The sequence below is a fragment of the Acipenser ruthenus genome, chromosome 15 (genome assembly GCF_902713425.1).
Source record: "Acipenser ruthenus chromosome 15, fAciRut3.2 maternal haplotype, whole genome shotgun sequence".
Lineage (NCBI taxonomy): Eukaryota > Metazoa > Chordata > Actinopteri > Acipenseriformes > Acipenseridae > Acipenser > Acipenser ruthenus.
The window spans coordinates 4,732,479-4,759,914 of NC_081203.1; the positions used below are offsets into that span (position 1 = coordinate 4,732,479).

The 27,436-nt window shown below is 37.9% G+C and overlaps 2 protein-coding genes across 6 annotated transcripts; both read left to right on the top strand.

Annotated features, from left to right (window-relative positions):
• The first annotated feature begins 67 nt into the window (after window positions 1–67).
• Window positions 68–7,591, top strand: LOC117422465 (uncharacterized). Of its 3 annotated transcripts, XM_058986974.1 has the most exons (15): window positions 68–207; window positions 445–542; window positions 770–929; window positions 1,607–1,759; window positions 2,253–2,456; window positions 2,585–2,711; window positions 3,091–3,262; window positions 3,626–3,730; window positions 4,372–4,474; window positions 4,857–4,999; window positions 5,246–5,359; window positions 5,501–5,692; window positions 5,844–6,002; window positions 6,407–6,662; window positions 6,964–7,591. In XM_058986974.1, exons 1-15 carry the CDS (start codon window positions 186–188, stop codon window positions 6,987–6,989), a joined length of 2,034 nt encoding a protein of 677 aa, XP_058842957.1. In that variant the 5' UTR covers window positions 68–185; the 3' UTR covers window positions 6,990–7,591. The 3 variants fall into 3 exon arrangements, with proteins under 3 accessions (XP_058842957.1, XP_058842959.1, XP_058842958.1); XM_058986976.1 differs by lacking the exon at window positions 1,607–1,759; XM_058986975.1 differs by lacking the exons at window positions 68–207; window positions 445–542 and adding an exon at window positions 669–686.
• A 107-nt stretch (window positions 7,592–7,698) lies between these two features.
• Window positions 7,699–27,383, top strand: LOC117422458 (coiled-coil domain-containing protein 180-like). Of its 3 annotated transcripts, none has more exons than XM_058986939.1 (39): window positions 7,699–7,942; window positions 8,483–8,589; window positions 9,036–9,226; window positions 9,710–9,798; window positions 10,118–10,227; window positions 10,493–10,621; window positions 10,796–10,906; window positions 11,062–11,157; window positions 12,000–12,163; window positions 12,458–12,577; window positions 12,854–12,933; window positions 13,327–13,415; window positions 14,091–14,213; window positions 14,477–14,650; window positions 15,054–15,169; window positions 15,491–15,617; window positions 15,800–15,845; window positions 17,146–17,312; window positions 17,489–17,521; window positions 18,078–18,238; window positions 18,434–18,609; window positions 18,908–19,088; window positions 19,418–19,564; window positions 19,718–19,862; window positions 19,987–20,103; window positions 20,580–20,678; window positions 20,907–20,993; window positions 21,424–21,608; window positions 21,697–21,749; window positions 21,967–22,084; window positions 22,229–22,306; window positions 22,909–22,975; window positions 23,293–23,437; window positions 24,162–24,322; window positions 24,535–24,672; window positions 25,962–26,073; window positions 26,316–26,421; window positions 26,661–26,802; window positions 26,986–27,383. In XM_058986939.1, the coding sequence occupies exons 2-39, from the start codon at window positions 8,530–8,532 to the stop codon at window positions 27,115–27,117; spliced, it is 4,575 nt and encodes a 1,524-aa protein (XP_058842922.1). In that variant the 5' UTR covers window positions 7,699–7,942; window positions 8,483–8,529; the 3' UTR covers window positions 27,118–27,383. The 3 variants fall into 3 exon arrangements, with proteins under 3 accessions (XP_058842922.1, XP_058842923.1, XP_058842924.1); XM_058986940.1 differs by having other exon boundaries at window positions 8,529–8,589; XM_058986941.1 differs by lacking the exon at window positions 17,489–17,521.
• The last annotated feature ends 53 nt before the right edge of the window (window positions 27,384–27,436 follow it).

Consider the following 27,436-nt stretch of genomic DNA (forward strand, 5'->3'; position numbering starts at 1 on the left):
ATTACCGGTAATTATAACCCCCCTGTTATGTGGCTCTGACAATGGTTTGTTCCTTAAGTGGGCGTGTCTTCACAGCAGCAAAACATTTTGTCGAGACGGGAGAAAGTCAACAGAATAGCTACAAATGGTTTGTTTAAAAAACATTCCTGTAGCCTAAAGAAGCACATTTCTGCAGCGTTTCCTTAATGATGGATATGCACAATGCTGGTAAGTTGAACGTTGTAAAAGTGTTTTTTAAGTGTCTTGTGTTTTACATTCTTTGGTACGAAATGACTATTTTCTCCTTACAAAGAAAGGCGTTCTGCACGCAGAGGCCAACAACATGATATTTTATAGTAGAATAGCGCCCTCTCCTGAAAATGTAATGTATTGAAAGTTGAAACTAACTACAACTTCACCGTCAGTACTGGCCTTGTGTTTGCAATGTGTTCTCATGGTTTGTAGACCAAGGCAATGGAAAAAATACAGTCGGGGATGAGTTTCTGGACAGGAATGTTGTGCTTTCTGACTATATCCAGCCAAACGAGGAAGCAGATGAAAGGGTAAGCAATTAAACATAAAACCTGTTTGTACTGCAATTGTTGAAATGAGGCTCAGAAAACGTTCTTGCTTCATTTCAGGAGCTTGCTTTTTTGTTAGAGCTTTAGAAGAACATTCTGCTATGTGCATCCATCTTTGAAATCATGGTAAAGAACATTCATAGAAATTGTGTTAAAGCATTGTAAATGTATTGTACAGTATAAAACACGTAATGAAATGCATCATTTAGGAAGAAGTAGCACAGTGTGGACCCAACACCCTAGAGGCCAGCAGGAGTGGCCGACTGAGAAGGAAAAGAAACTCCTCTCCTGGAGTGGAAGCAGCTCCCAAAAGAAGACTCCCTGCTGGGAAGAAAGCCATAGTAAAAGCAAGCAAAGTGACACGCAGAGGTAAGGATACATGTGCCAGCGGAGTGGAGAACTCCAGGTAGTGCTAAAGTATAATGCAGGGGTCTCCAAGCCTGGTCCTGGAGAGCTACTGGGGCTGCTGATTTTCGTTTCAGACAATTTCTGTTACTTAATTGAACCGATTACTGGCTTAATTAGTCAAGATTAACAGGTGTCCCAGATCTTTAGCCACTGATGATGTAAAGACACCTATAAAACCTGCTGGATAGGGGCTCTTCAGGACCAGGGTTGGAGACCACTGCTGTAATGAAACCAGACAGACTGGAGCTTTACACTGCTTTCTTTATTTAAGGCATCTTGCACTCACAAGACACTGGCCATTTGTTTTGTTCTGTAGCAAAGCAGAACAGTTGAGAAACGGACAAGACAGGTTGGGAACTCTAAATAAAACACTATTCAATATTTAACACAGTAGATCAGTGGTAGGCAACCCATTAATCCTCTGCCCAGGCTTTAAAATGGTTAATTATCTCATTGTACCTGGTAAACCTGGAGTGGAGTGGCCCTCCAGGTCCGGGATTGGACACCACTGGCTTAATTGAACCAATTCAATTACTAAAAAGGTCCTAAAGCAGTAAATCGGTTCATTATTTCGAATGTGGGTTCTTATGACAGATATCTCACCACAGTTTCTCCTCTTTTCTCTGTTTCTGGGAGAGACGCCGCCTTCTCCTGTGACCTGTGCAAGTCTCCTTTTGTCACTCACCCTGCTAGACGAGGGAGCAGGCCCAAAACCTCCACCTCCAGCCCCAGCCCACGATACAGAGCTGACCCAGGGACGGGACTGACACGCACTCTCTGCAATGCATGTGGTGTGTGTTTCCCTGCATGCTCCAAACAAACATATCTGTGAATTGACAACAATTTTTCTTTCAAAGTGGGGGAAAAAATACTGTCAAAACCTTTTTTTTTTTTTTGGGTATGTAAACCCTCATGCGGGTACCTAGGTGTTTCAAGGCATTATCCCATCATTACATGTACACTCTGAAATTTACTGTAGTTATGTGATTTCTCTACCACACTCAAGTTTGCTCAAAGCCAAATGTGAGAGTGTACACTTTCCTTATTACCACTTAACAGGTTTTTGGTCACAACTTGCCTTTTATAATGTTGACCTTCCGCACTCTACATCTGTAAATGTCAACAGGAGAGGAGATACTGAGACGTTGTCTGCCGCTAGGAGGGAAATGCGTAGTCCCTTTGGAAGAGAGAAACCAGGGCAGATGGTTTTCTGACTTTAATGGAACGTAAATCCTTGACTTTCCAAACTTTCAAATGAATGAAAAAACATCTTTTTTTTGCCAGGTCTGTCATTTGAGAAGCCAAAGCGTGCTCCAGCCTCAGTCACCCCGATAGACCCAGCTGAGCGGAGCAGGCATGAGCAAGAACTGCAGGCCTTTTCTCAGTCCATGGTGCAGTTGCTAGGAGACCAGGATGCCAGAAGACTCTGCTGCCCAGTCTTTGCTAAGAAACCCTGTCTGTGCCTGCAGAGTTATATCAAAGGGGCAGGTTAGTTCTAGCACTGGTGGTTAGATGTTTTATTGGAATCTTGTTTGTGCACAACATTAACATATCTGCTCTCTGCATAGCGGAACCATTATCAAACACACCTGTGACAGTCTCTTCCCCTTCTGCAGGTGACAACATGTTGGAATATCGCAGTCGAGCTCTGAGGGTCCTGTCTCTGCTAAAGGAAGCCAAAGAACTCGGCTCACAGAAGTGCTACGACCCCAGAGCAGAGCCGCAGGATGGCAAGAGCAAAAAGCAAGTGCAGATCAGCGTGCTCTCGATATTAGGAAGATTTATTTTTCAGTTGATGAATTTCATTTGATTATGTTTCATTTCCATCAGTGTTTCCTCAGGGTCATTTAGTGGGGCCACACCATAGTGTTGGTATTATGCAGCTTTCATTCAGCCCATTGCACCTCTTTTGTTACGGCTTCACATTTCCATTTCCCTTTGATTGGCCAGTAGAGTATAGAGTGCACAGTGCAGCCATCAAATCATTTGCCTTGAGAATAACTGGCATAGCATCTGTTAAATTAAAGGCAGCGGCTTCGTCTCCCATTGAAAAGGAGGCGTTGAAACCAGCATTGAGTCCTGCAAATGGAAACAGCTCTTTGAGTGACGCTTTCTCTCCCAGGAGGCAGATTGGACTGGGTAATGGGCAGCGGAAGTCCCAGGAGTTTGCAGACTTCGTGCTGACAAACAGGAAGGTGCTGCGAGAGGAGCTGAAGCTGTGTGAGCGAGCCACCCAGAGGATCCTGGGATACTCCAACAACTTCCTCCACAAGAGACTCAAAACAGACCCCCAGGTAAAGAGGTCCCTCCAGCCTGTACCAGCATGGGTCTGTTTTGGATGTAATGCAGATAGTTTTATCTTCACAAAACTGTTCAGTACAGTGTAGAAGAGTTTCCTGAATACCAGATATTATTTTAACTGGCTTGCAATAACTCAGGAGTTTGTGAAGAGGGCCTATTTCCAGTTTTGCACACTGAAGTAAAAAGCTAAATAAAATGTATAGGCGCCAACACAAAATTGAAAATAATCGTAATGTTCGTAATACACATTTTCACCAGACTTCATGTGTCTGTGTAGAAGAACATATACGATAGACGGTGTATTAAAAGCAAATTGAATTCAAATACAGTCTGACTGGGTTCTGTTTCTGTTGCAGGGAAGAGAAAGAGTACAGAGGACAAAAGGCAAAAGTGCTCTGGGTCTCCTGAAGCCAATTCTAGACCTCAGTAAAGAAAGATGCTGTATGGACAACTGTGTTGTTGTAAGTACAAGTGCTGTTTGCATTGGGGCAAATAAGTAAGGCTTTAAAAAAAAAAAAAAACATTTTCTAACCTCTCATTAGCATTACAGATTTCTTGCAAGTTCCTACTAGTCTTTAGTGGGGTTTATCAAAAAAAAATAATACCATGACACTGTAGACTGACACTAGCACAGCAAAAGGAGATTTAACTTTCAGGTAGGGAGTTATGTACAGCTATGGCCAAAAAATTAGCATCACCTAGAATTTTAAGACATAATTTAAAAATAAAATAAATAAATATATGAACATAATTGAGATATTTTATTTAACATCATGTAAGCAATGAAACAGGAAGCCATAATAGCAGTACATTATTTCATGTTTTGAAATGTCACATTTTTTTATTTAAGTATGTCGAACTACAAAGCATATGGAATTTAATATTCTAACGTAACATTCACAGGTTTTCATTTGACTTTATGAAGCAAAAATTATTATTAGTTAATTCTATAGAGTGATGCAAAACATTTAGCCATAGCTGTACAGTGTGATGGCAGGTGAAATGGACTTCACCACAGCCTGCTAAGAATGGGGGACTGCTCTGCACTGCAGCCCTGTCGATTGTACAATGTGGTTTACTCCACCCCTCTCCTCATTTCCAGATGGCTCACTCCTATGGGCGCTTACTCCAGCTCTGGAGGGAGAGGGCCCAGACAGGGCAGGCTGAAGCACGTAGAGTCCTGGCTGAAATGTTGACCCCTTCAGGTTGTCTTCTACCCATCACTGTACTGTCTAATTATTTGATTGCTCTTGAACCAAGGTGGCTCATTCCATTCACAGGAATATACTGTAGATCAGCGGTCCTCAAAGCTGTAACATAACCTTTAATACTGCAAAACTGAGAAACTAAAGTCCTAAAGTTACTCTGTGCTGTCAAATTTGATAAATCTGTGTTTGAATGCATTTAAATAGTTAGTTAAATGGCAAGAGAGAGAAATGACTGTGCCTCCTACTTTGAGAAATATAGATTTTAGTTTTGCTGTCACCTTATTCACTCTGCATCAATAAACCATTGAAATGAGTTTATGAAGTCAGTCTTGATAATCTGATTTAGGCCACATTTGTTTAACGTCTTGTTATTTTGCAGGGGGTGGGAGGTGTAACTGTTACAGGTTTATTATGTGGGTGACTGGCTGCAGTCAGAGCACCATCAGCAAGGTCAGTGAGCAGATGAAGAAGACAGGGGGCGACAGAGAGCCACCGCCGCATGGACTGAAAAAGTGGATCAAGGTAGACACAGCCTACCATTACATCTTAGAAAATAGATTGGGGTCATTACGAAAGTGTGACTTTGTAGTAATGGTAATATAATCCAAGGTCTCTAAAGCAGATGTTTTTTGTTTCTCAGTTTTGAAACAGTAACGTGGAATTTTCTTCTAAATGGGAGTTAGACTGGAGTGAACACCTTCGTTTCAGATTTACATCAGTTTGAAGTTGTGGATAAAGCCTTGTTTCACATTATTGTCCACCATAAAGGAGAACCCAAGACGCAAGAAGGCGGTCACACCAGCAGTCATTACGAGCACAGCCTCCGCTCCTGACAGTGTCCTGCCTGCGTTCACTCCAACACATGGAATAGCCTCTTCCAGTGTAAGGATAGCTCATCCAAACCACTCAATAAAAGGCAAATTATGCCCAATTATAAATAGCTTATGAGATAAAGATACTGCCACTTCAGTAATCTTAATTACTGCATCCCGTTTATTTACCATTTGTAATGTTCCTATTCAGATCGTGGAGGCATCAACCAGTTTAAACCTGAGGTCTCAAACTACAACAGTGTACAGTCTAGCTGCAGACAACGCTATAGGCAGCAGTGCTGACACTGGGAATGACAGCATACTTCTCAGCGCTTTCACAGGCAGCACAGCCGTCACCTTCCATAAGTCTCCACTCCAGGACCCCACCATGAGTTTTACTCAGGTAAAATACCCTTTTGATGAGTGAAGCTGTGTAGGATGCTTCTCAATCCAGAACACACTTTGTGTGTGGTAAGAGAACATCATTTTCAAGATGTAATACCAGTATTTAAGGCAGTTGCAAACAGTTAACTTGCCTCCCTATTTCCTTTCAGACTCGGAGCCAGGTAATGGCAGTTGCCTCCTTGCCTCCTAGCTTGCTGGTTCAGGCTGAGCCTTCCCTGTGCAAAACACTTCTCTCAGATCTCCCACAGTCTCTCAGCACCCTGTCCACCTGCAGCCTGATTAGTGGGGACAATCAACTCATTATGCAGGTACATAAATTTAAAAAAAAAAAAATCATTTTTTCTTATTATAGTTTACTTTATTATTTCTATGGCTCTATTTAGTGAGACGTGATGATCACACACACGCATGTGGTAACATTAGATCATTCCTGTAATTGAAAATAAATAAATACTGCCTTGCCAGAACACTCCTAAGAGATCTAGTAGGAATGATGTATTATATTATTGGAGCTCTCAAGATTACACCAATCAGAATTAGGATTCACAGAACTATATATTTTGTGTGCCAGTTTTTCATTAGCATTATGTTGCAATGTGTATGTTCAAATTCCAAAACTCGAAGCTCGATTTTTCAAAGTAATCCTTCTCCTTCATTTTGAATGGCTACATTGTATGTGGTATCTGCTTTGTGAATGTCGGGGGTTCATCAGAATGAAGGTGAAGAACTGGAGAAGCTGCCTCCGGGGGCTCTAGTGTCCCTGACTCCCCTGCAGGACCCCCCTCCGATGCTGGACACGACTGGCCCTGTGCCTTTGCTCCAGGCCCACTCCTTGGGGTTCTCTCAGCTACCCAGTGACTCTATTCCTGTGACCAATCAGAACTCTGGAGGCGCAAATGAGGCTCTGAAACAGCCAATAAGCAACGAGTACCAGCACTCATTGCAGCTCATAGAATCTTCTGAAGAAGGTATTTCATTTTTTTTTATCCCAGATAGGCTTTTTTTAAGACTGAATCAAAGGAACATATTTATTTAAATTTTTTTGAAATTCTTTTAAATTGGGATTACAAAAATTGTATTATACTTTTTTATTGCTATTATAATTTTTCCCAATAAAAATAAAATACACATGTACGTTGCTTATATAAACACAGTGATGCAGGAAACTTACTTAAGTTGTGAAAGACATTTTACAATGACATTTTAAAAAATGTGTTTGTTTATTTTTTTTAATTGCTTATACATTGTTTTACATTTTATTTTTTCCAGATCACACTGTCCTTTGGGCCCCTTGATGATCATCTACATGCTGTAAAAGCACAAAATATTGAAACCTTGAATTCTGTAAAAGACTGCCAAGATATTGGATGAAGAATTCTCATTGATTGCTCTAAAGATTTGGTTGAGTGAATCGGGTGATGTGATCAGGTGGCCTGTGCCTTTATAAAAAGTCCAGGGTTTAGTCAGGCAAGGAGAAGAGGCCATGAAAATGAAGCCACTGTGGCTTGAACAGTGTGTATTGAGCTGCTGGAGCCTAAACTTCTCTATCTAGTCATCTACCCTAGATTGGAAAGGTGAACTGCCATGGAGCTGATGATTAGAACTGGACTAGAAAGTGCACTGATAAGAGTTTGTGTCTTGTACCATTTCTCAGTGTCAAAGCCATGTCACGTAAGAAAGCACCAGACCGAGAGAAACTTCTTGCCTTTGTGGCCCAAGATTACAAATGGAAAGGACGGATGGAGGACTTGAGCTGGGAAAGCAATACCTTTGTGACGTCTTGCAGAAGAAATGGGAACAGAAACACAGATATTGCACGTGTATAGTGCATTTCTGGAAACGTTGGTTTGCTATTTAATTGTAACTTTATATTAAAGAACTTCATCCCTGAGACAAACATGATGGTATTTGTTTTAATGTGTGTGTTTTTTTTGTTTTTTTTTAATTAAATGCATTATTTAGGCTATACTGTGGTAATATTTCGAATATAGAACTCCTGCTTTAACTCGACAAAATTGAACTAGTTCAGTGTGAGCAGGAAATAGGGTAAAACGATTTGATGAAACCCAAGCGCCGAATATAAAAATAAACTACAACCCCCACAAAGCAGTTGTGCATTAATTGCGTCATCTCATGGCGCCTATAATTTGTTGCCATAGTAACACAAGGACGCTGCTGTGGATAAGCAGCTGCTAAAGTAAAAATGGAGCGACTCACTTTGGGAGTAGATTTCTGAAGTTCTTAAAAGGTAACTAATAATAGTTTACTATTCTATAATAATCACTATTGTGAACTTCCTATGTATTTGAATTGTAACTAATTATGGAGCACTAGTAGTATGCATGGCCACTGTATTATCGAACTGGTAACAACGAACTTACAGTAAATGTTGCACTACAACAAAACAGAATAAAAAAGTTAAAAGTTGAATGTTTTCGTTTCCAACGTTTATGTTAAAATGTAATATTATCACTGTTACCTCGATGAACACGGCTAATAAAATGTACCGTATTTTAAACCAGAAATACGATTTACAAAACACTGTGGAAACATAGTATGGGCGTGCCTAAAAAAAAAAAAAAAAAAAAAAAAATATTATAATTTAGATACATTGTTAGTATTAATTAATTACACTTTTTATAAATAACACCTAACGATATTTAAGTGCACTGCACCAAACAGAAGAATTTAAAAAATATTTAATAAAATTGGTTGTACCTAAGATCTCCCCAAACCTGCATTGTTGTTTTATGCTAATGTACCCCGTTGTTTATATATATATATATAGGTGCATTCAGAGCCTAAGGTCCCGTTGGTTACTGCTTCTTCACCAGAATGGGAGACGTACACGTGGTCCGCAGTGGAAAGGTCTACAGACAGCTATTTGATGCTGAGGTACAGTTCAAGATACACGTTTAGTTTCTCAGATCCCGAGTCGCGCTTTCTAATGTTACTTTAAGTAAGGTAGTGGAAGGTTCGTGTTAATCTAGGACTGTGAAACAAGCGATTGGTGTCTGTTAAGTGGAGGGTTTTATTCTGTAAATTGCACTTGGGATACAGTCATTTTTGCAGTCTAATACTATATTTAAAATAATCTAATAGTGAAAAATATAGGAGGGTATTGTGTGCCATACAAACTAATATCCACTCTGTTGGACCCCCTGACCTCTACTGTATTTTTTATAATATGGTTAAAACGGAATAGTTGAACAGGATAATTCATTTTAATGATGACCTTAACACCTGATTCAGACTATCAAATGCAAGCCATTTGATACAAAGAATTGTACATGGTTGTGTCCGATTCATATAAGGTTCTACTATATGTATTATTTGTATAGGTGCAGCTGGTCAAGGCTCTGGGCGAGGCTCGCAGTAAATCTTACCCATATGGAGTCTCCCTGGACAGTGGGAAGATTCCCCTGGTCCGGGATCTCGACACTGCGGCTGGGGGGATTCTATCACAGCGGCAGAGGCAGTGGGTGCAGGAAATGCCAAACAATACATCTACTGAAAATCCAGTGCTGCACAGGTAGTGTGGCCAGATCGGTCTCTAAGATACAGTTACTGTTGAGCTTTAATCAAAAGGAGTAATGGCATCTATTAAATATGTTCACTGCAGGGTGCACAATTGTGAATAATAAAAAAGGATGAAAAACTGCTGATATTACTGTGCTTGTAAAGAATGACTGACCTTGAAAAAGGGCTATAGTTAAATGGCCTTTATTGTGTAATGAACGCTGTTTTATAAAGAGGAGGTTGCCTGGCAGACCTGTTATAAACCCTATGCTAATTCACAATGAATATAGCTCTGTTCTGAGTTGAGTTGTTGTGAAGCTGATCATCACTATAGCTCTGTTTTGAGTTGAGTTATGAAGCTGACGTCACTATAGCTCTGTTCTGAGTTGAGTTGTGAAGCTGACCGTCATTATAGCTCTGTTCTGAGCTGAGTTGTTGTGAAGCTGACCATTGCTATAGCTCTGTTCTGAGTTGACCATCTCTTCTGCAATTTCAGAGAAGAGGTTTTATCAGCCTTGAGACGAGCAAAGGAAAGTGAAGACGTGCTTGCAGCTCGGGAGGTCAGAGGTCTTTCTGATCCTGTCGGTAAATATAACTGACTTGTCTATCAACACTGTGTGTCTGGATAGGAGTGCCACTGACATCTCAGGATCTATTGGTCCTGGTACTTGAGTTTTGATCTGTCTTGAATGGAGTTTGTTTGAGCTTATCTATCATAATTCTTCTTTTTGAGATGCGCTAGTTTTATCAGTTTCTAGAGCATATGAACTTCCCTACAATGAAATATAAGTGACCTGTAAATATTTGCATGCCCCAGACCCGGTTGATATAAAATGTTTTTTTGTTTTTTTTTAAAGAAATGTAGAAATGCTGTCTTTTTTTTTCTTTTATTTCTTTAACACAGTTGCTGAGAAACCGGAGTCAGATATTATTCAGCGGCTGTCCCTGAGTAAACAGCAGAGACACGAGGATGCAGTGTCTAACCTACAGCAGGAACTCATTCTTCTGAGTGAGGTAGGTACTGTAGGAACATTCAAGGTTGATGATTTACATACAGTAGCTTACAGATGTGAGGCACATTTTTACAGCATAAAAAGCTGTATTATTATTATTATTATTATTATTATTATTATTATTATTATTATTATTATTATTGGTAGTGTCTTCAAAACACATTTCTCCTCGTTTACATACAGTAAAGAACAGATCCTAAACCGACTGATTCATTTATTATTACTAACTTCAATCATGTAGAATGGTTTGTTCTGAATTTCTAAAGGATTTTGAACCCATGTTTATGGAAGCTGGAGAAGCCCTGCTGGACAGACTGTCAGAATCTGATGGTGAGATCCAGCAAGTGTTCCAGAAGATTGAAAATGACTCTGATCTGGAACGTTTCACTCTCGAGGTGATTGTAGCTCAGTTAAACATATATATATATATATATATATATATATATATATATATATATATATATATATATATATATATATATATATATATATATATATATATATGTTACATACATGCTGTCTTCCTGTTTCTTTCAAGTGTGGTATGTTTAACATGAGCTTTGTTACAGGGGCTTCATAATTTATGGGACTCTATTACCCACATATCGCTCGAGAGAAGAAAATGGATCAAAGATCTGGATGAGACATGTATCAGTTATGAGTCTAAGAGAGCTGCAAGGGTAAGATATGACCACAAAAAAGAAAGAGATACAAACATAATCATTAGACTTGCACAGTGGTAGGATTTTTTTTTTTTTCTAAAGTAGTAACTTAATCAAATTCCTTTTATTTACTCTGTGTTAATCGCCATTTTAATGTTTTTGTTACTGTACAGATTGGAAACATACTGAAAGCATACACTGGGACTCTAGAAAAAATCTCATATCTGATGCCATCTGATGTTTACCGGTTTATTGACAAAGAATCTATGGTAAGAATGAAAACAAAAAATACTTTAAAATGATGGCACATTATCCGAAGGCCTTACTGTACTTTATTATTAATTAGTCATTTAGCAGACACTTTTATCCAGAGTGAATTACAGAGACTAGGCGGTGAACTATGCATCAGCAACTGCTGCAGAGTCACTTACAATGTGGCTTTATAGAATAAATACTGTACTTCACTACTATTTATTAAATAAGGAAACACTAATTACATTCATGCTACATGTATTCCTTTATTGAATATGCTGGTTTTGATGCTACTGTTGTACCAGTCTTTTTTCTTATATGCAGGAAGTACTATGGAGTGCAGTTAAGTAGTCTACACATTATGTTGTTCAGTATGATACATTGTGCTACCGTACTTCATATCTGGAACATTTCAATACTGTACAGTAACTTGCATGTAAATCTTGTGAGTGATAATAATCAAAGTTATATTATCAGGCGTATTGACGTGTTATATTCTGTCCGGGACATTTCAGTCTGGTGACATTAACAAGTGTTATTATTATTATTATTTATTTCTTAGCAGACGCCCTTATCCAGGGCGACTTACAATTGTTACAAGATATCACATTATACATTATTTCACATTATACAGATATCACATTATTTTTACATACAATTACCCATTTATACAGTTGGGTTTTTACTGGAGCAATTTAGGTAAAGTACCTTGCTTAAGGGTACAACAGCAGTGTCCCCCACTGGGGATTGAACCCACAACCCTCCGGTCAAAAGTCCAGAGCCCTAACCACTACTCCACACTACTGTTATACAGTATTAAGCAGGTTTGACTGTAGTAATGATTTTGAGGTTTTTACAGATGTTAAACCAGGCACTCCTGGCCAATCGGAGAGCAGTGGGGAAGCTCTATGTGAATCTCATGGAGCGAGACTTGAAGAGGGAGCTCTCGGAGCGGAGGAGATGGAAGGAGAGGCTGCAGGACTGGAAGACTATCAAGAGACAAGCTGCATTGGTGAAATTCAAGTAAGATGAGTTTCATTTATCTGTGGAACTGGCTGTGAAAATACAGCAAAGTGTAGAGTCTTTAGCTCGGAGCATTTATAACTTTGTATTCTACCTAAATAGATAAGCATTCTTTATCAAAAGAAATCTCTAATACTGTAGGTAATGCTTCACATTTTATAGCACAGAATTTATCGTAAATGTGCGCTATGCAGATATGTGTTTTATAAAGCATATTGTAGGCTTGTGCTAGGTGGTTGGGAGGTGCTGCTGGCATTATGAAACTTATTTCTTTTCTCTGCTTAATTCTTTTAGCAATTTTATGAGCAGCATACGGAACCATGAGCCTGAGGCTGTGCAAAGGGAACTTGACTTGATGAGGAAAACGCAGGAATTAATGAGTGAAAGACGAATGAAGATTCTGCTGTCTCTAAGGTTACAATGAATGCACGCTACATAGAGCACAGTATCTGAAATCATTTTGACTAAAAAGTTAACCCCTCCCACATATTTATTAAATGCCTTACATACATTATAGTTTCACCGTGCTGTATACACGGAAGAAAGGGTTTTGCAGACAAGAACAAGGGGAGAAGTAATACTGTTATACTTCATAGTCCAGTGGAAAACATTGGGCCAAACATAACTTGTTTGTCTTGTCTGGAATCTTCTTTCTCTTTGAACGATAATCATTCTGCCTTTTGCTTGCAGTGATATTTCACCCCCTCAGTGCACTAAATCAATGGCTTCAGAATGGAATTCATCCCTGTCAGCAATTAATGAACAAATAGGTAAGAATCTGAAACATTGGCCTCCATAACAAAACTACGACTCATGAGTTGTTTAAAGACATTGATTCAATAATAAACAAACAACAACCCGGGAGAGTTTCCAAACTATCAAACTTATTTTTATTAATCAGAACTGACTTTAAAGTAGGGCACATCATTGCTACAGTTAATGCAGTCTGTATTATTCAAATAAGAATTTGGATTTTTTGTAGTTTTTGTAGTATATGTTTATTTAATTGGTGGTAGAACATTATCTCTAGTTGTGTACATTTAATAGATGTATAGATATAATTAGACTGCATGTAAAATATGTGTTTAAGTTGTATTCATTCAAAAATCGAATGCTCAATTTTATCAGAATGGCTCATGTTTGCTATGATTTCTTAATTTCAGATGCAATGCATATTGATTATATGAAAAGAATTCACTCTCACTATGAAAATCTGTGGCAGGACTGCTTGGAAGAGGTTGAGAAATTCAAGGTAAGCAGCACCATGTGGAATTGCTTGGGTTTACAAATGTTACCCACTTGACTCATGTTAAGCACTATTAGTTCACTTACTGTGTTGCAGGCAATAGAAGCATCCTGTTAAATAGAGGAAATCAATAGGAGAGGAAACCTAGTACTGATAAATGGGCTTCATCTTCACTTCATTATACTTACATGCTGAATACAGTAATTACATGCCCTTTCTCTTGAAAAACAGCGTAGATTGCTTCATATTTTTCGTGCTTTTCTCAATGCATGCTGTTTCAGTCTTGTTACCTCCTCACACCTGTTACCATGGTTGCAGTTTGTGTGAAGATGACAACGGTTGCATACGTCACACATGATTCGCACTAGAAAAGGTTATCTATGAATCAGCCTTATCTTCGAATTAGCCTACCAAGGTCTTTGTTTTCATGGAGAGAATAACACATTCACACTGGAGAAAGTTCCGTGTCAGTCACTATCAAGATTGCTTTATCTGTTTTATCTTGTAAAAGTGATCGTTCTAATAGGGCTAATTTCCATTGAAAAAAACGGTTCTTGCTGCTTGGATTGTTAAAAAAGGGGGTTCGTTATAAGAAGAGTTTGTTATAGCGAAGTTAGACTGTGTATATATATATATGCCCAAGCTAACTTTGGTTTCACCAGTACCTCTGGGTCTGTGCAGGAAGAGATGCTGAGCAATCATGTGTTGTCTCAGAAAGACATCCAGTACATTGTGAACAATGAACTCCTTCAACTGGTTGGGAGCTGTCAGCGCCAACGAGAGGAAGAACTGGAAGCCATGGAAGTGAGTAAACCAGAATAAATTGATACTAAGCAGTCTTTTGTTCGTGATCTTCGGACAGAATAAAATATTGATCGGTGAATCCTTATTCCTGGCATGAAATACAGTGGGTACATGCTGTATACACAATTACCAGTGGCGTAGGATGTAGTAATCTTGTTATTGTAAGTATTGCACTTGATTTCCTGTTTTTAAAACATGTCATTTTAGAATCTGAACACAATACTTTGGTTGTGGTGATTTTCCTCCTTGATTTGCCGCTGCAGAAAGAATTTGAGGTGTTGGCGAACACTACCCGTGATCAGAATAAAGCACTGCTTAAGTTTGCTAGAGGGGCTGCTGACCTGTGGGAACTGCACAGTGCAGGGCTGGCGAGAAAGGAACATCTTTTTCAAAACAAACTGGATGAGATCCGTTTCTCGCATGACCAGGAGAACCAGGTGAGGCAATTCAGGGCTTGTCTTGCTCATTGAGCAAGCTGCGGGATGAACCTTGCTGAATACAGTGTTCTAGGTCTGGTATTAGGCAGCCAAAGGTGATTTGTAGTAGCTTGGAATGATCTTCAAATAGATGTATACATGTGTTGAGAGATCTAGTGTTGATGCTGAGTTGTGTTTTTTTTTATTAATACTGGCTCTCATTAAAATCCAGTGACTGTGTTGTTAAGCAGATGCAGATCTTGATCTACAGAAAGTAAATCTCTGAATTCAACAGTTTTAATTTAGATTTAAACATACTTTTATTTAAATTTTTATATACGCAGCCAGAAATTGTTACTACTACTACTACTATATTCAGTGCATCATTTAATGTTGATATTAGACATTCTTGTTTCCTCTCCAGGCAAAGGAAGCCAGCCTGGATATTCTGATGGACAAACTGAGGCAGGAGAGCACAGAGGAGACTTTGAAGAGCGCTATGGAGAAGACCTTTTCCTATCTGGAAGAAATCAAAACAAGGTAATCCATTTCATGGACTATATAAAATAAGGTGAATGTTATCAGTACAGTGTATTTTACTTAAAAAATGTCTACTTATCAATTACCCTTTTTTCCTGCTATAGCAGTGGTAAAAAAAAATAACTTGGCTCTAAACGTAGAGAAACATTTCAAAGATAATTAATTGTTTTTGTAACGTAAGCCATTGATCCAGCTTATTGAGTACTAACACTTAATGGTGCAATGTTAATGTCTAACGAAATTATTGCTTAGACTTCAATTCCTTCTTCAGTTCCTTGTTTTTAATGGTTAAACATTTCTTGTATGTGCTTTTTGTTCCAGCTATCTACATTTCCACCAGAAACAGGTAGATGTAGTGGAGTCGTACCCTGCAATGGTAAAAGAGGAACTGCTGGAGTACTGCACAGCAGTCAGTGGTTACTTCAATGTGAGGGAGATCTTTAAGCAGGTAAGGGGCTAGCTATCACTTGTGTTTAGAATGGTTTGCTCTACGATGAGTTAGGCATGCCTGTGCAGTCTACCGAGCTAGACTAAAATGGTGGTTCCAGGAATATTGATCTTAGCTTCTCATTTTGTTCCAGTCCTGCTTAATGTTGACAAGCCTTTAAAATATTTTCTCTTGTCCTTCAGGAAGAAGAAAGCATCCTAACAAGTAGCTCAACTTCAGAAAATCTAGGTGAGGATTTGTTATTGATAAATGAATACACTACAAAGGGATTGGTTTTGCCAGCCGAATCGTTTGACCAGTTTATCTATTTTCTGTTTTTAACATTGTTTTAGACAAACCTTGATCAGATTTGTTGAGGCTGCTTTAAATTCTTAGAACAACGTTACCCTTTTCAAATACACTACTTCGCACAAACCAGGGAATCAATTCTGACCTGACTGATAATATGTGGTAAACATCCCCTTTATTTAATATTCTGTTATGTAACTGGATGGTGGAAAACCTGGTCATCTAACCATCTAGATATACGGAGAGATCCCAGTCTAAGAATTCTGCTGTTTTCTAGATTGTATACATCAGAGGTGACCAAACCGCGGCTCCTGGGCAGTTCAAGTGCGGCTCCTGGTGAAATGCTGGGAGACGCACACTTTGTGGCTCGAATGAACTGAAGAAACAGAATAACAAACAAGCCCGAAAAGAAAAGTTCTCTGATCCATTCATGTTTATAGTCTTCTCTCTCTCTTCTTTCTTTGTTCACTGCAAGGACATTTCGTCACTTAGTACCTTCAACACCGCGCGCTGGCGCATGCGTATTGCGATCACCTGGACTGAAAGCCGGTGTTCTGAATACCTGCGCCTGCCCCTCAAAATGGGCTGCCCAGCAGCACAGATTAATAGTCTAATCAGAAAAATCTAATACGACGGAAAAAACTAAATGTACATAATAAAGTATAATTTAATGAATTTGCAACATTTTTTCTAGGCGTGTCAAAAACAAAACAAACAAACAAAAAAAAGACTCACGCGTGCGTAGTTTGTGCAGGTAGCTCAGATTGCTAGGTTGCACAGATTTTCAGAACACCTGTTGTGCAGTTGAAAGTCAATTTCATAATTTTGAATAAAGTGCTCGTTCGTTTAGTGGAGACAATGGCATTGAATAAACTCTCCACGAGTAATAAACGAAAGTACGAGGATGAAAACCAAGGCTTTAAGTCAGAATATATTTTATTTATGGTACGTAATGCATACAGTATTATCAGAAATAATGGAAAAACAGAGTGTTGACTTTTAATAAACTATATTAAAAAAATTACACAGAAACTGTAACTGTAAGGCTGTGCAGGCTGTATTTTGATGCCATCAAGAGATAACAACTAAAGTTTGAGAAAAAATATTGGTAGCGGCTCCTAAGGTCAGGAAGTTTGGCCACCCTTGGTATGTGTATCTCTAAATGGTACACTCCTTTGACTATGATAAAACAACTTGTTAGAGCTTTTTCTACTAGACTATTCTGTTGCTTGAAATGCAGGAGTAAAACTGGAGAAGCACAAAAGACGAAGTACCTCAGCAGCTATTCAAGATGTACTTTCACGAGACAAAAAGAGAAGCACCACAACTGCAGTACAGAGTGGCTCTCTTCCAAAACGAGTTAATACACCGTCCCCCAAAAAGGATGCCTCTCTCACGGATCAAAAGGTAACGAATTGACAATAAATTGATAAATCTGTTATTCAACGTGACCACTCGGTTTCTGCTGTATTTCTAATTGAACAGATTTGATATTGATCTATTGTGAATGCGTATTCTTACCATTTATTTATGTAGCGTTGACCTTTTGCTTGTTATTGTTATTTCTTTTTATTTGTATTTAGAAAAGGAAAACGGAGAGTGAAATCAGTAGTAAGGTCTGTCTGATTTCCATATATTTATTTCTAATATGGTTACTGATAATGTAGCTGACACAGCAATGCCAGCCTGTAAGATACCTCCTTTCTGCTGTGATTAAAACTTAGAAGTGTGAATTATACTTTTTAAAAGCATAAATAAAAAATAAAGTTTAGTTTGCGCAAGAGAAAAGGTTTATTCGTGGTCAGTAAAATACCCTGGTAGAGGCAAATCCAGTTTAAATACTGGCGTCTGCACTATAGCGATCACATTGACTCGACTTCCTGTGAGCACACCCCAAACCCTAATGCATTTCAGCCCTGTAAGTCCACAGTGACCTTGCCTTAGAAAGTTAGCCCATTTGTATCCATTACATGACATTTAAATAAAACTTGCATCTAATGTTTAAAATGTGACCCTTTTAAAAATTATTATTTATACTGAGTATGTACACAGTTTTTAAAAGACTAATCATTTGTGCATGACATTATATCCAATAAGCGTAAAAGGATCCCAAAAGGTTGTAGTAAAGTTCTCTGTCTTATTTTAATTAATTAATTAATTTATTTTTCTTAGGATGATTTCCAAACCACAGTCTTCACAACATCCAGCGGGAACTCGTACACTTTGACATGCCCCGAAGATGTTATGTGTGAATATCCTTCTCAGGGCAAACCACCTCCTTATGTAGAAACAGTCGTGCTGACAAGTAGTTTACTTTCAGATCTGATAAGAAGGTAATTATGTGTAAATCATTACAAGAAGGGTATACAGTCATATGAGTCTGTCCTATACAATACTAAGGTAAATTCGGCCTCAGTTTTATTTAGATTTCAAAGATTATGCTACCTTATATGCATTGTACCTGCAAGCATGTAATATAGAGGTACAGTATGTTGAAAGTGAGATGCTTTTTTTCCTACTATTTGCAGGACTAGACAGGAGTTCTTTGAACACATGGAGCATTGGTTTGACAAAGCGATGTCCAACTCCATGAATATTGTTGCTGCTAAAAAAGATGAGCTGAAATCCGAACTAGAGCTTCGATACCATCTTCATCAGCCGAGGGCTCAAAGAATCGAGATGGACATCCACAATGTTAGAGCTGGTAAGATAGCCACACACACCCAAAAATACATGGTGGTTGGGTGATCGTTTTTACGGGTTGGACTGTGATCATTGCTATAGATAAAAATGTAAAACATAAAAAAAAAACCCAAAATGTAAGGAATAAACAGTAATTTTGCATGAAACTAAATATTACAGTCAGCAACATAAAATTGAAATAAGCAACTCGGACATCAGTCACAGAAACTGATTAACAAAATGTGTTTAACTAATAATTGAATTGTTTTCGTTATTTATCCCCAGTCCATAACCTTGCTTGTTCATTTTTTATCCTGCAGCTGAACTGGTACTCCATAGAGAACGAGTGGACAGACACTGTACAGGAGTCATTGAGGGTTTGAACAATGTGAAGTCTGAGTTTGTCACACTCCGCGCTGAACAAAAGAAACTTACAGAGGGCTTCCGGAAATACATCTACGATATGGAAGACGTCTTTGTAAATGCTACCAAGTCTGAATGGTGAGTGCCACTTGCAGATCTAACCCACTGATCTGCATCCTGATAATGTATTTCTATATATAATGTATTTCTATATATGAGCACGAATTCAGGAAAATAATTAATATTTCAAAACTGCTGTATATTTGTATTATGTCAGTAATCTGGTATTAATATTTTCATGATGTGTCCTTTTGGAACCATTTCAAGGATCTGAACACCCATCGGACTGATTCAGCCTATCCTCATTCGAACCTTGCTCTCAGTGTGGATAGGGGCATGCTGTAATAATGTGGCTCGCAATTTTTTGTTATCTCCTAATCTGCTATGATATTTCTCCTCCTCTCCAGGCTGGCTTCACTTTGCGACTCTCTGCACACTGATTTAGACAAGCACATGGGTATCATCAGGGCATCTTTGCGACAGTTCAGAGAGAAACAGGAGACTACGCTGGGAAAACTGAGAGACTCCAATGCAGAGTTCATCAAATCAGTTAGGTATATACATTTTTATGTATTGTGCTTTTTCAAACCAACAAAGAAAATGTTAGCTAACCAATTGAAGTCAAATTTCTACTACTTGAGTGACATACCGTATAACGGGGAATTTATTTTGGCTTTATTGGTGGTCATGTGCTTTTTTTTTTTTAGGTTATTTTCTGAAGGAGGAAATTTTACACCTGACGAATTTGAAGTATTCCGAAAACGTCTGGATAAAATATCAGGCCGAATTGATAATACAGAAGAGTTTGTGATGTTAGAACTGGAAGGAATGGAGTCAAAATGTCTTGGACAGGTACAGGCACTTTATTAGTGGGCAGCTTTGAAGACAAAACACATGTTTCATTTTCTAATTCTACTGGTTATCAAAAGATTGCCATTACTTGAACAAAAGGGTTTGTTTATTTATTTTTCTAAAGGCGACCGAGGTGGTCCATAAATTTGAAGATAAATTCCACAACCTGACAGTGGATCTGAACTTCATTGAAAAAATCCAGCGATTTCTGATAAACACCCAAGTCAAGATGAAATTGGAGGTGAAAAGTTTATATTTATCCATTTACCCACCGGAAAATTGTCATGAACCTTAACAGGCCAACATTCATCATTTGCATTCAGTCACACGCTACATAAATAACAAGTACCGGTACATTATCCATCTGGAGTCACACATTAAAATAATTACATAAAACAACAAGAAGACTTCAACTCTTTAATCACAAACCATCCGCACTTCCGTACATGCTTTTAAATTAAAATGTTAAGTTTACTTATCGACTGTAACAGCCTGTGAATCTGTTTTGACTCGCTAAATGATCAGTATTCAAAAATGAGCACAAAAACATGGGAAGCATTAATGTTCAGATTGTAATTAAGACAATAATGGTCAGACTAAACCAATTTTATACAGCATACAGTTTACCTGTTTGACTTGTGGTTGGACTGATGAGTGCCTTAGGTAGTCCAAGAATAGTGCAACACTGTGAAATCAGTCTTTGTATCTGGATTACAGGTGACGAAGAGTAACTATCAGGCAGAAAGTCTAAGCAGCTACCTGGAACAGTTCCAAAAGAAGATAGATGCATGTGCCAAGCCAAGGGTTGACAAGGAGGTGAGTTAAACTTACTTGGTGGTGAAAGGTTTTCATTGGCAATTGGCATTCACAGATAACCACACATCATCCCAAAATTGAAACAAAAGTATAGTATTATTATTATTATTTTATATATATATATATATATATATATATATATATATATATATATATATATATATATATATATATATATATATTTTTTTTTTTTTTTTTTTACAAAGCTTGTTTTTGGTTTCTTAACAGACAGTAACCCCCGATGAGCTTTACAGTTTTACCCAGATGATCATGGAAGAATTCAAGAAAAGGAGCACTTATCTTGACTGCTTGCTGGTCAGTAAATTAGTATAGTTCCCAGGTACAATGGACCCTGACTCTTATGGTAGTAAGATGGGTGGATGATAATACTGCTTAGCATGTACAAAGGCATGGTCTAAAGAAGTACTATAATGGTCTTTTCATAATGGACACTGTTAATTGTTACTGTAATATATTACACATTATGTTTATTATTACTTTTTAGCTTAATGAAAGTTTTTCTTTTAAATTTTTTTTTTAGGAATTTTACTTTACTACTGACTGTTGTAGAATTGAATCTTTTGATTGACAGACAGAACTAACTCGAGCTCTAAAACACATTTTCATAGGAGCAGAGAAACATCTCCCACCAAGATGTAAATGTGTTGTTGTTGTTTGTGGTATCCATTTTGACATATAAAGTTAGACCACTGTTTGTCATTGTGTTTTGTGTTCTGGTACACAGGACCTCCCCTCTGCATCCAGTGTGCCTGAGATTCCCTTACAAGGACCCTTTGCTGCAGCCACTCGTTCTGAAAGACAGGAGAGCAAAGTCGGGTCCCAATCCTGCGACGGTCTGCTGCAGCCCAGCAGGATGGGCAAACCTGCTACAGAGGATGCGGCTCTCGGAGTCATCCACAGTATTTTACAGTACATGAAGCCTGTCCAGATGATTTAATGCAGTACTTACCAGCGTATGACTGAGTTTTTAATCACAGTCTTCTTTCTTTTCTATTAGAACTCAGAAATCCAAAGTCTATCTTGAACTTGAAAAAGCACCAGAAGCGTCAGGTATATTTTTCAAGCTATATGGCCAGTCATAGATCTGCATACAATCTCAGGACCCAGCTACCAATATGTGTATGAGATATAACCGGTTTGCAGCATTAGGGTCATGTAGTAAGGAATGCCCACTGTATTGGGTATTGCTGCATCGTTTTATAACATTATTATGGATTGATTTTAGAAATCTGTTTAAATGACTGATTTAGATTTATTTTTTAAACAGGAGTGCAACTGTCGTCACCGCATTCGCCCAGCACAACTGTTTTGGGCGACAAGAAATCTCATACCTCCAGCATTAATCTGAAAACTGATATACTTCTTAGGAAAGCCTCATCTGCAGGGTAGGATCTTGAACTCTCATTCAAATACTGCTTTGTACCGAACAAAAAGTAAAATAAGCTGACATGCCATGTTCACACAAGTGAATCATTTACTGTTTTGCTTGTCAACTAAACTTATTTCTAATATGTGTGTTTTTTTTCTAGTGTCAAAAGATTCTCCAAACCAACCCGATTTGATAAAAGATTCCAGGTTTTTGGATCCAAGCCTGAAGAAGAGCAACTGTAAGTTCAGTATCAAATGTAGCCAATTCAATTTCAATAGAAAATGTATATAGGGACTGTTTTTTATGATCTAAATTCTGCCTCTTTTTCACTCTGTACTAATCCAGCAGGATTCTCTTCTTATGGTGATTTCTAGACTTACTGATATTGCTAATAAAATTAGGTTTATACATTTTAGGGTGACTGTATTAAGATCTGCTTTTAAGATCACCCCATAATGTAAATTTATGAATTTGCAACATAACAACTACAGTAAAAAGAAACCCACTGCTCAAGAGACCAATTGAGCTATAACCAGTAAAACAATGTCAAGCTTTTCTGTGGTGGCTATGTAACCTACGTATCATGTGCGTTTAAACAGCGTTTGCAGTCCAGTATGATTGTCCGCTATTCATTATTTAACTTGTATCCTTCCAATGGGTTCTCATAGTGAACAGGCAGCATCCACACAAAAGTATTACCCTGATAACTGTTAGAACCCTGCTATTCCTCAATTTCTGATTAGGGACGTGAAGATTAACGCTAATATACGCTATTGAAATGCATTTATTAAACCATTTTGAATAATTTGTGTTTTAAAAAAAACCGTATTTCCTTTTCAGTCATTTCAAAGGCATTGTATGGGGTATTCTTTGGGAGAGTAATGATGCCCTACTGTTAGTGGCTGAGGTAAGTATTAATATGTCATTTATAACTTCAATGTAATAAGTCACCCTTTCTTACTACACAGGAAAATGCATAGAGTGGGATAAATAATGCAATTTCTGCAATTAACTAACATGTTACATTTGAAGATATATATATATTTTTTGGGACATATTTCTAAATCAGAAGCGTATTGTATGTGATGCAGTTATTAATGGCACTTTTGCCCATTTTTATATCTGATCATACACATTTTCCCACCAAAGTATGTGGCTTCTATAGTGATGTAGACATTTTGTTGCATCTTTTTATATATCAGCCATACTGTTGATTCTGTGTAGGAATTTTACAAGAAAAAGGAGAAACGGACCATTACCAGGCCAGAATATATCCAGGAGACCTTTGAGAACTCTGCAGAGATGTTAAACCAGAAACTACTGTCCTACCACTCCCAGGCAGAGGAATATCACAATGTCTGCTTGCAAGGTAACACGTGTAGTCAGTGAATTAAAAGCAACTATATCAGCATCCAGAGTTTGTTTCAAGACCTGAGTTAAAGTTAACAAAGGCATGCTTAAAACTGTAGGTTTTGAGTTTGGTTTGCTGATTCAATACAGTGTCGTTGCCAGACCTTCTTTTAGACTGAAACTCCCCTTGTCAGTAATTGTCCAGCTCTACCAAGAACTGTTTTTACTGGTGGTTCTCTGCTTATCAACAGAGATATGTCAGAACCTGTAAATTTGCTTGACCAGCACAAAACTTACCAATGTGCTAAGAATTTGAATACTGACTAAATTAACCTGTCTCATTTTCCATAACTGTTTCCAGATTTCTGTTCTGAAAAAAAAAAAACAAAAAAACAAAAACAGGTTGATCTGGGGTCATACAAAAAACTGTAGAATGAAGAAATCAATCAATGTTAGTATTTCACATAAAGGAAGCTGTGTAGGGTTGCTTTTAATTATTCTGCAGGTCACCATCTTTAGTAGGTGGTGTCTGATTTAAAAAATGTTAGTAAATGAAAATGGGAGTAATTCGTAGTTATGCGACCTCTGTTTCCCTTTTCATTGAAACTAAATTATCCTCAACACTGGATTTAAGGATGAAAAAGCTTAATAACATTCTTATCTTCATCCAGATATTCACAAAACTGCTCACAAATATATACAAACAAAATGACATGATGTAGTTTGACCTGGAATGTTTTCAGATTTCAGAGAGCAGTTAAAGCAGTTTGAACAGCAGCTGTACCATGTGCCACCTCTCCTTATTGCTGAACTCACAAAGAAACACCTGGACCAGCTGGCAGAGACCACAGCCCAAATCCACCACAGCTTACATGAGAGGCTACAAGAGAGCATCAACAGACAGGTACAGCACAACTAGACAGTGAGTTAAGAGTGGAAGTACGGTATTCAACCCTTTCTCTAGAAAGCAATGGTCCAAGAGCATGAAGAGTGTAAAACGAGTTCACAAGACTTCATCCCTCTGTGCAAACCTACTTAAAGTAAATTGTCGTTTTAGGGTAAACAATGCATTGAAAGTAATTTTCATATTGTTGTCATTATTGTTTATATCTTTAGACTGAGCACTGGGACAGTTTAAGGCCAACTTTGGGTCACCCAGGAAATTTAAATCAACTGGAGAGTCTGTGTAACCTGGAACAAGAGAGACTGACGGAACATCTGACTGCAATTGACATCAGCAAAAAGAATCTCCAGGTCAGGGTTTGCTTAACATCCCACTACCAGTACTGTACAGCAGATTACACCCAGGACAGGACCTACCACACATGTATCAGTACACAAACAAGCACAGCTTGAAATGTATGCAGAGGCAAAAATGACCATACTACTGTATATGTAGTTTTTCCTAAAACTATCATTTGAAATGACTATGGGCTCGTTTCACACACCTTGATTCCCTATATCATTAATCGTGTATTGCCTTACCCAATATAACATTAGATAGTCCAAGACTAGTGCTAATCAAGGTCTGTGAAATCGACCCTATATATCGAAAAGGTCTCATGCAAAAGGAAATAATGCTGTCTGAAATAAATAACACGCATTCTGCTGTGCTGTGTTTCACTCTATTGTTTATAAGGTTATTTGATGGCTTATATTAAAATGAAGGCTGTCAAGCACATAAAAAAAATGAATCTGTTAATCTGGTTTTAATTGCATATTACAATCCAGCATTGTTGTTAAATTGTTTGAACCAACTCCTAAATCACAATGGAATCCGTTTTTTACTCACCTTACTGCATTTACAATTAACAGTTTCCTTTACTCATAAACTGATGTTTTTAATCGCCGTTTAAATAATAATAATACTTTTTAAATGATCTTATTAATAACTTGAAATTGCCTAAACAAAACAAACATTCACTGAGTAACAGTTATATCCCCCATATTTGTAAATAATATCATTTAAAAATACACTCATTCAGTCCTGGCATGCACTAAAATGGTGCCGCAGGAAATTAATTACGATGTGCTATGAGGGACAAGACAGGAGTACGTTAAAAAAAATGTATATCCCAAAAAATGTATCTGTTAATCGCAGAAGTTAACTGCAATTTAATTGACAGCCCTAATTAAAATAATACAATATTTGGTTTAATTGTGAAAGCACATTCAAACAAACACATGCTATGTTGACCCCAGGACTAGTATTAATAACCTAGTGTAATCCAACTGTATTCTACTGTATTTCAAAAGTACAAAATCTTTGAAAATGAACAAAAATAGTAGAGCTGTTTATTTAGTTAACTTTACCGAATGCAAAAAAAACATTGCAAAGTGGTTGTCTAACCTGGTGCTACACATTTAAACTGTGTTTGGCACAAACAAGATCTGCAATGTATAAAAGATCATTCGTCTGCTTTCCACCCCACCAACAAAAAAAACAACCTCTTGAAGATGCCCAGAAATAGTGCAATGTTTGTTTAGAAATTCTTGAAATAAAGCTGATGTAAACCTACCTCGCTTCTGTCTTCCTCCATCAGGACTGTGTGATTAAGCATGGAGAGGACTTTGTGACAGCTCTTGCCTCTCTCACTGAAAACATGCTGCTCAAACTGGATGACTTTCTGACAGTCGACGATATTCAAACTGGAAGTAAGTCCAATGCAAGGAACTCCTTTTTCCATTATATACGCAATGGAAAGATAAACAGATACTGCCCTCACAAATTCAATTCTTAGCATTCTCAAGGAGAGATCTGTTAATAAGGTACAGCGGGTCAACTGATTAGCAGGAAAAACAGAATAAGGAATAATGTAAAATACATCTAGTTCTTCACTTGTGTGAGGTGGGGGGTAGTTTAAGTAGCTCTAAAATGTTTTCCTTTCCTATTTTAGCAGTTGAAGTTACGAAAGCAAAGACGACTACCCTCATCAGGAGAAAAAAAGCAGGGCTTCCACTGGAGGACAGAGTGTATATACCATTAACTCAGAGGGGGAGCCGGTAATCAAACAACACTGGGTCTACACCAGAGAGATTTACTGTACTGTACAGGAGCATGTGTCATCTCCGAGCACCTGCACTTTATGTGATTATTATTGAAACTGCTTCCAATCAGTGGGAAAGATTTAGTACTAGATGTCATTCTGGACTACATACACTGTTATACTGTGCAGACACTGAACGTGTAGCACTTCCAGGGCTAATGGTTGCTGTATGCATTTCATTTTGTATTATCTCAGAACTTGGCCAGGGATCCTATACTATGAGCCGAGAGTCAAGATAAATGATGAAAAGCTCACCAGAGAAACGGCTTCCATTAAAACAGCCAAGACGACGCTGGGCCATGTATCGGCAATGGAAGCGAGAGACTCCGCTTATCAGGTACATTCAGTGCACAGTGATGTTAAACATAAACTCAGGAAATGTTCTTTCTGTATTTTGACTGAGTGTTTAAGTTATGGATAAAATACAGCTATTCTGGTTACATTAAATGTGAATGAATGGATTGTGACGGTCATTTTTATATTTGAATAGGTAAATAAAATAAAATTACTTTTAATGCAGAAATATCAGAGGGAGTATGAGAAGGAGCTTGCAAGGACAGAGGAAGAGCCAGAAGCCCAGCGGATCAGTGCCACACACCAGGAGACCAGGTGGAAGGAGTCGGTGCTGAAAATCAAGCAGCTGTATTCATGAAGGTGCTGCACGGTCTGTTAACTGAGCACTGCAAGAAAGGATGCGAGTCTAAATCTCATTAAATACAACCAATAACATACAGAACATGTTCTTCTTTGTATTCCCTTAATGTTAAAATGTGTTCATACATGTATGAAGGCACTGATATGTGGAGACCTCTTTTGTCAACATTTTGAAGATGTTATAATTTATCATTTTAAATGTAAAACATACTCAGAGAGTTAATGTACTCTTGTGCAGATTAAAAAATAAATAACCAAAATAATACTGGCCTCACGTCTCGTTTTTGTTTGCTCCTTATGTTTACCCTATAATTATG

Bases quoted from the DNA above. Each gene is read 5' to 3' on its own strand.
- LOC117422465 (XM_058986974.1), top strand. From the start codon at position 186: ATGATGGATATGCACAATGCTG. The intron at 930-1,606 runs GTAAGGATACAT...TTTCTGGGAGAG, and splicing joins AAGCAAAGTGACACGCAGAG to ACGCCGCCTTCTCCTGTGAC. The intron at 2,712-3,090 runs GCAAGTGCAGAT...TTTCTCTCCCAG, and splicing joins CAGGATGGCAAGAGCAAAAA to GAGGCAGATTGGACTGGGTA.
- LOC117422458 (XM_058986939.1), top strand. From the start codon at position 8,530: ATGGGAGACGTACACGTGGTCCGCAGTGGAAAGGTCTACAGACAGCTA. The intron at 9,227-9,709 runs GTAGTGTGGCCA...CTGCAATTTCAG, and splicing joins GAAAATCCAGTGCTGCACAG to AGAAGAGGTTTTATCAGCCT. The intron at 24,673-25,961 runs GTCAGGGTTTGC...TTCCTCCATCAG, and splicing joins TCAGCAAAAAGAATCTCCAG to GACTGTGTGATTAAGCATGG.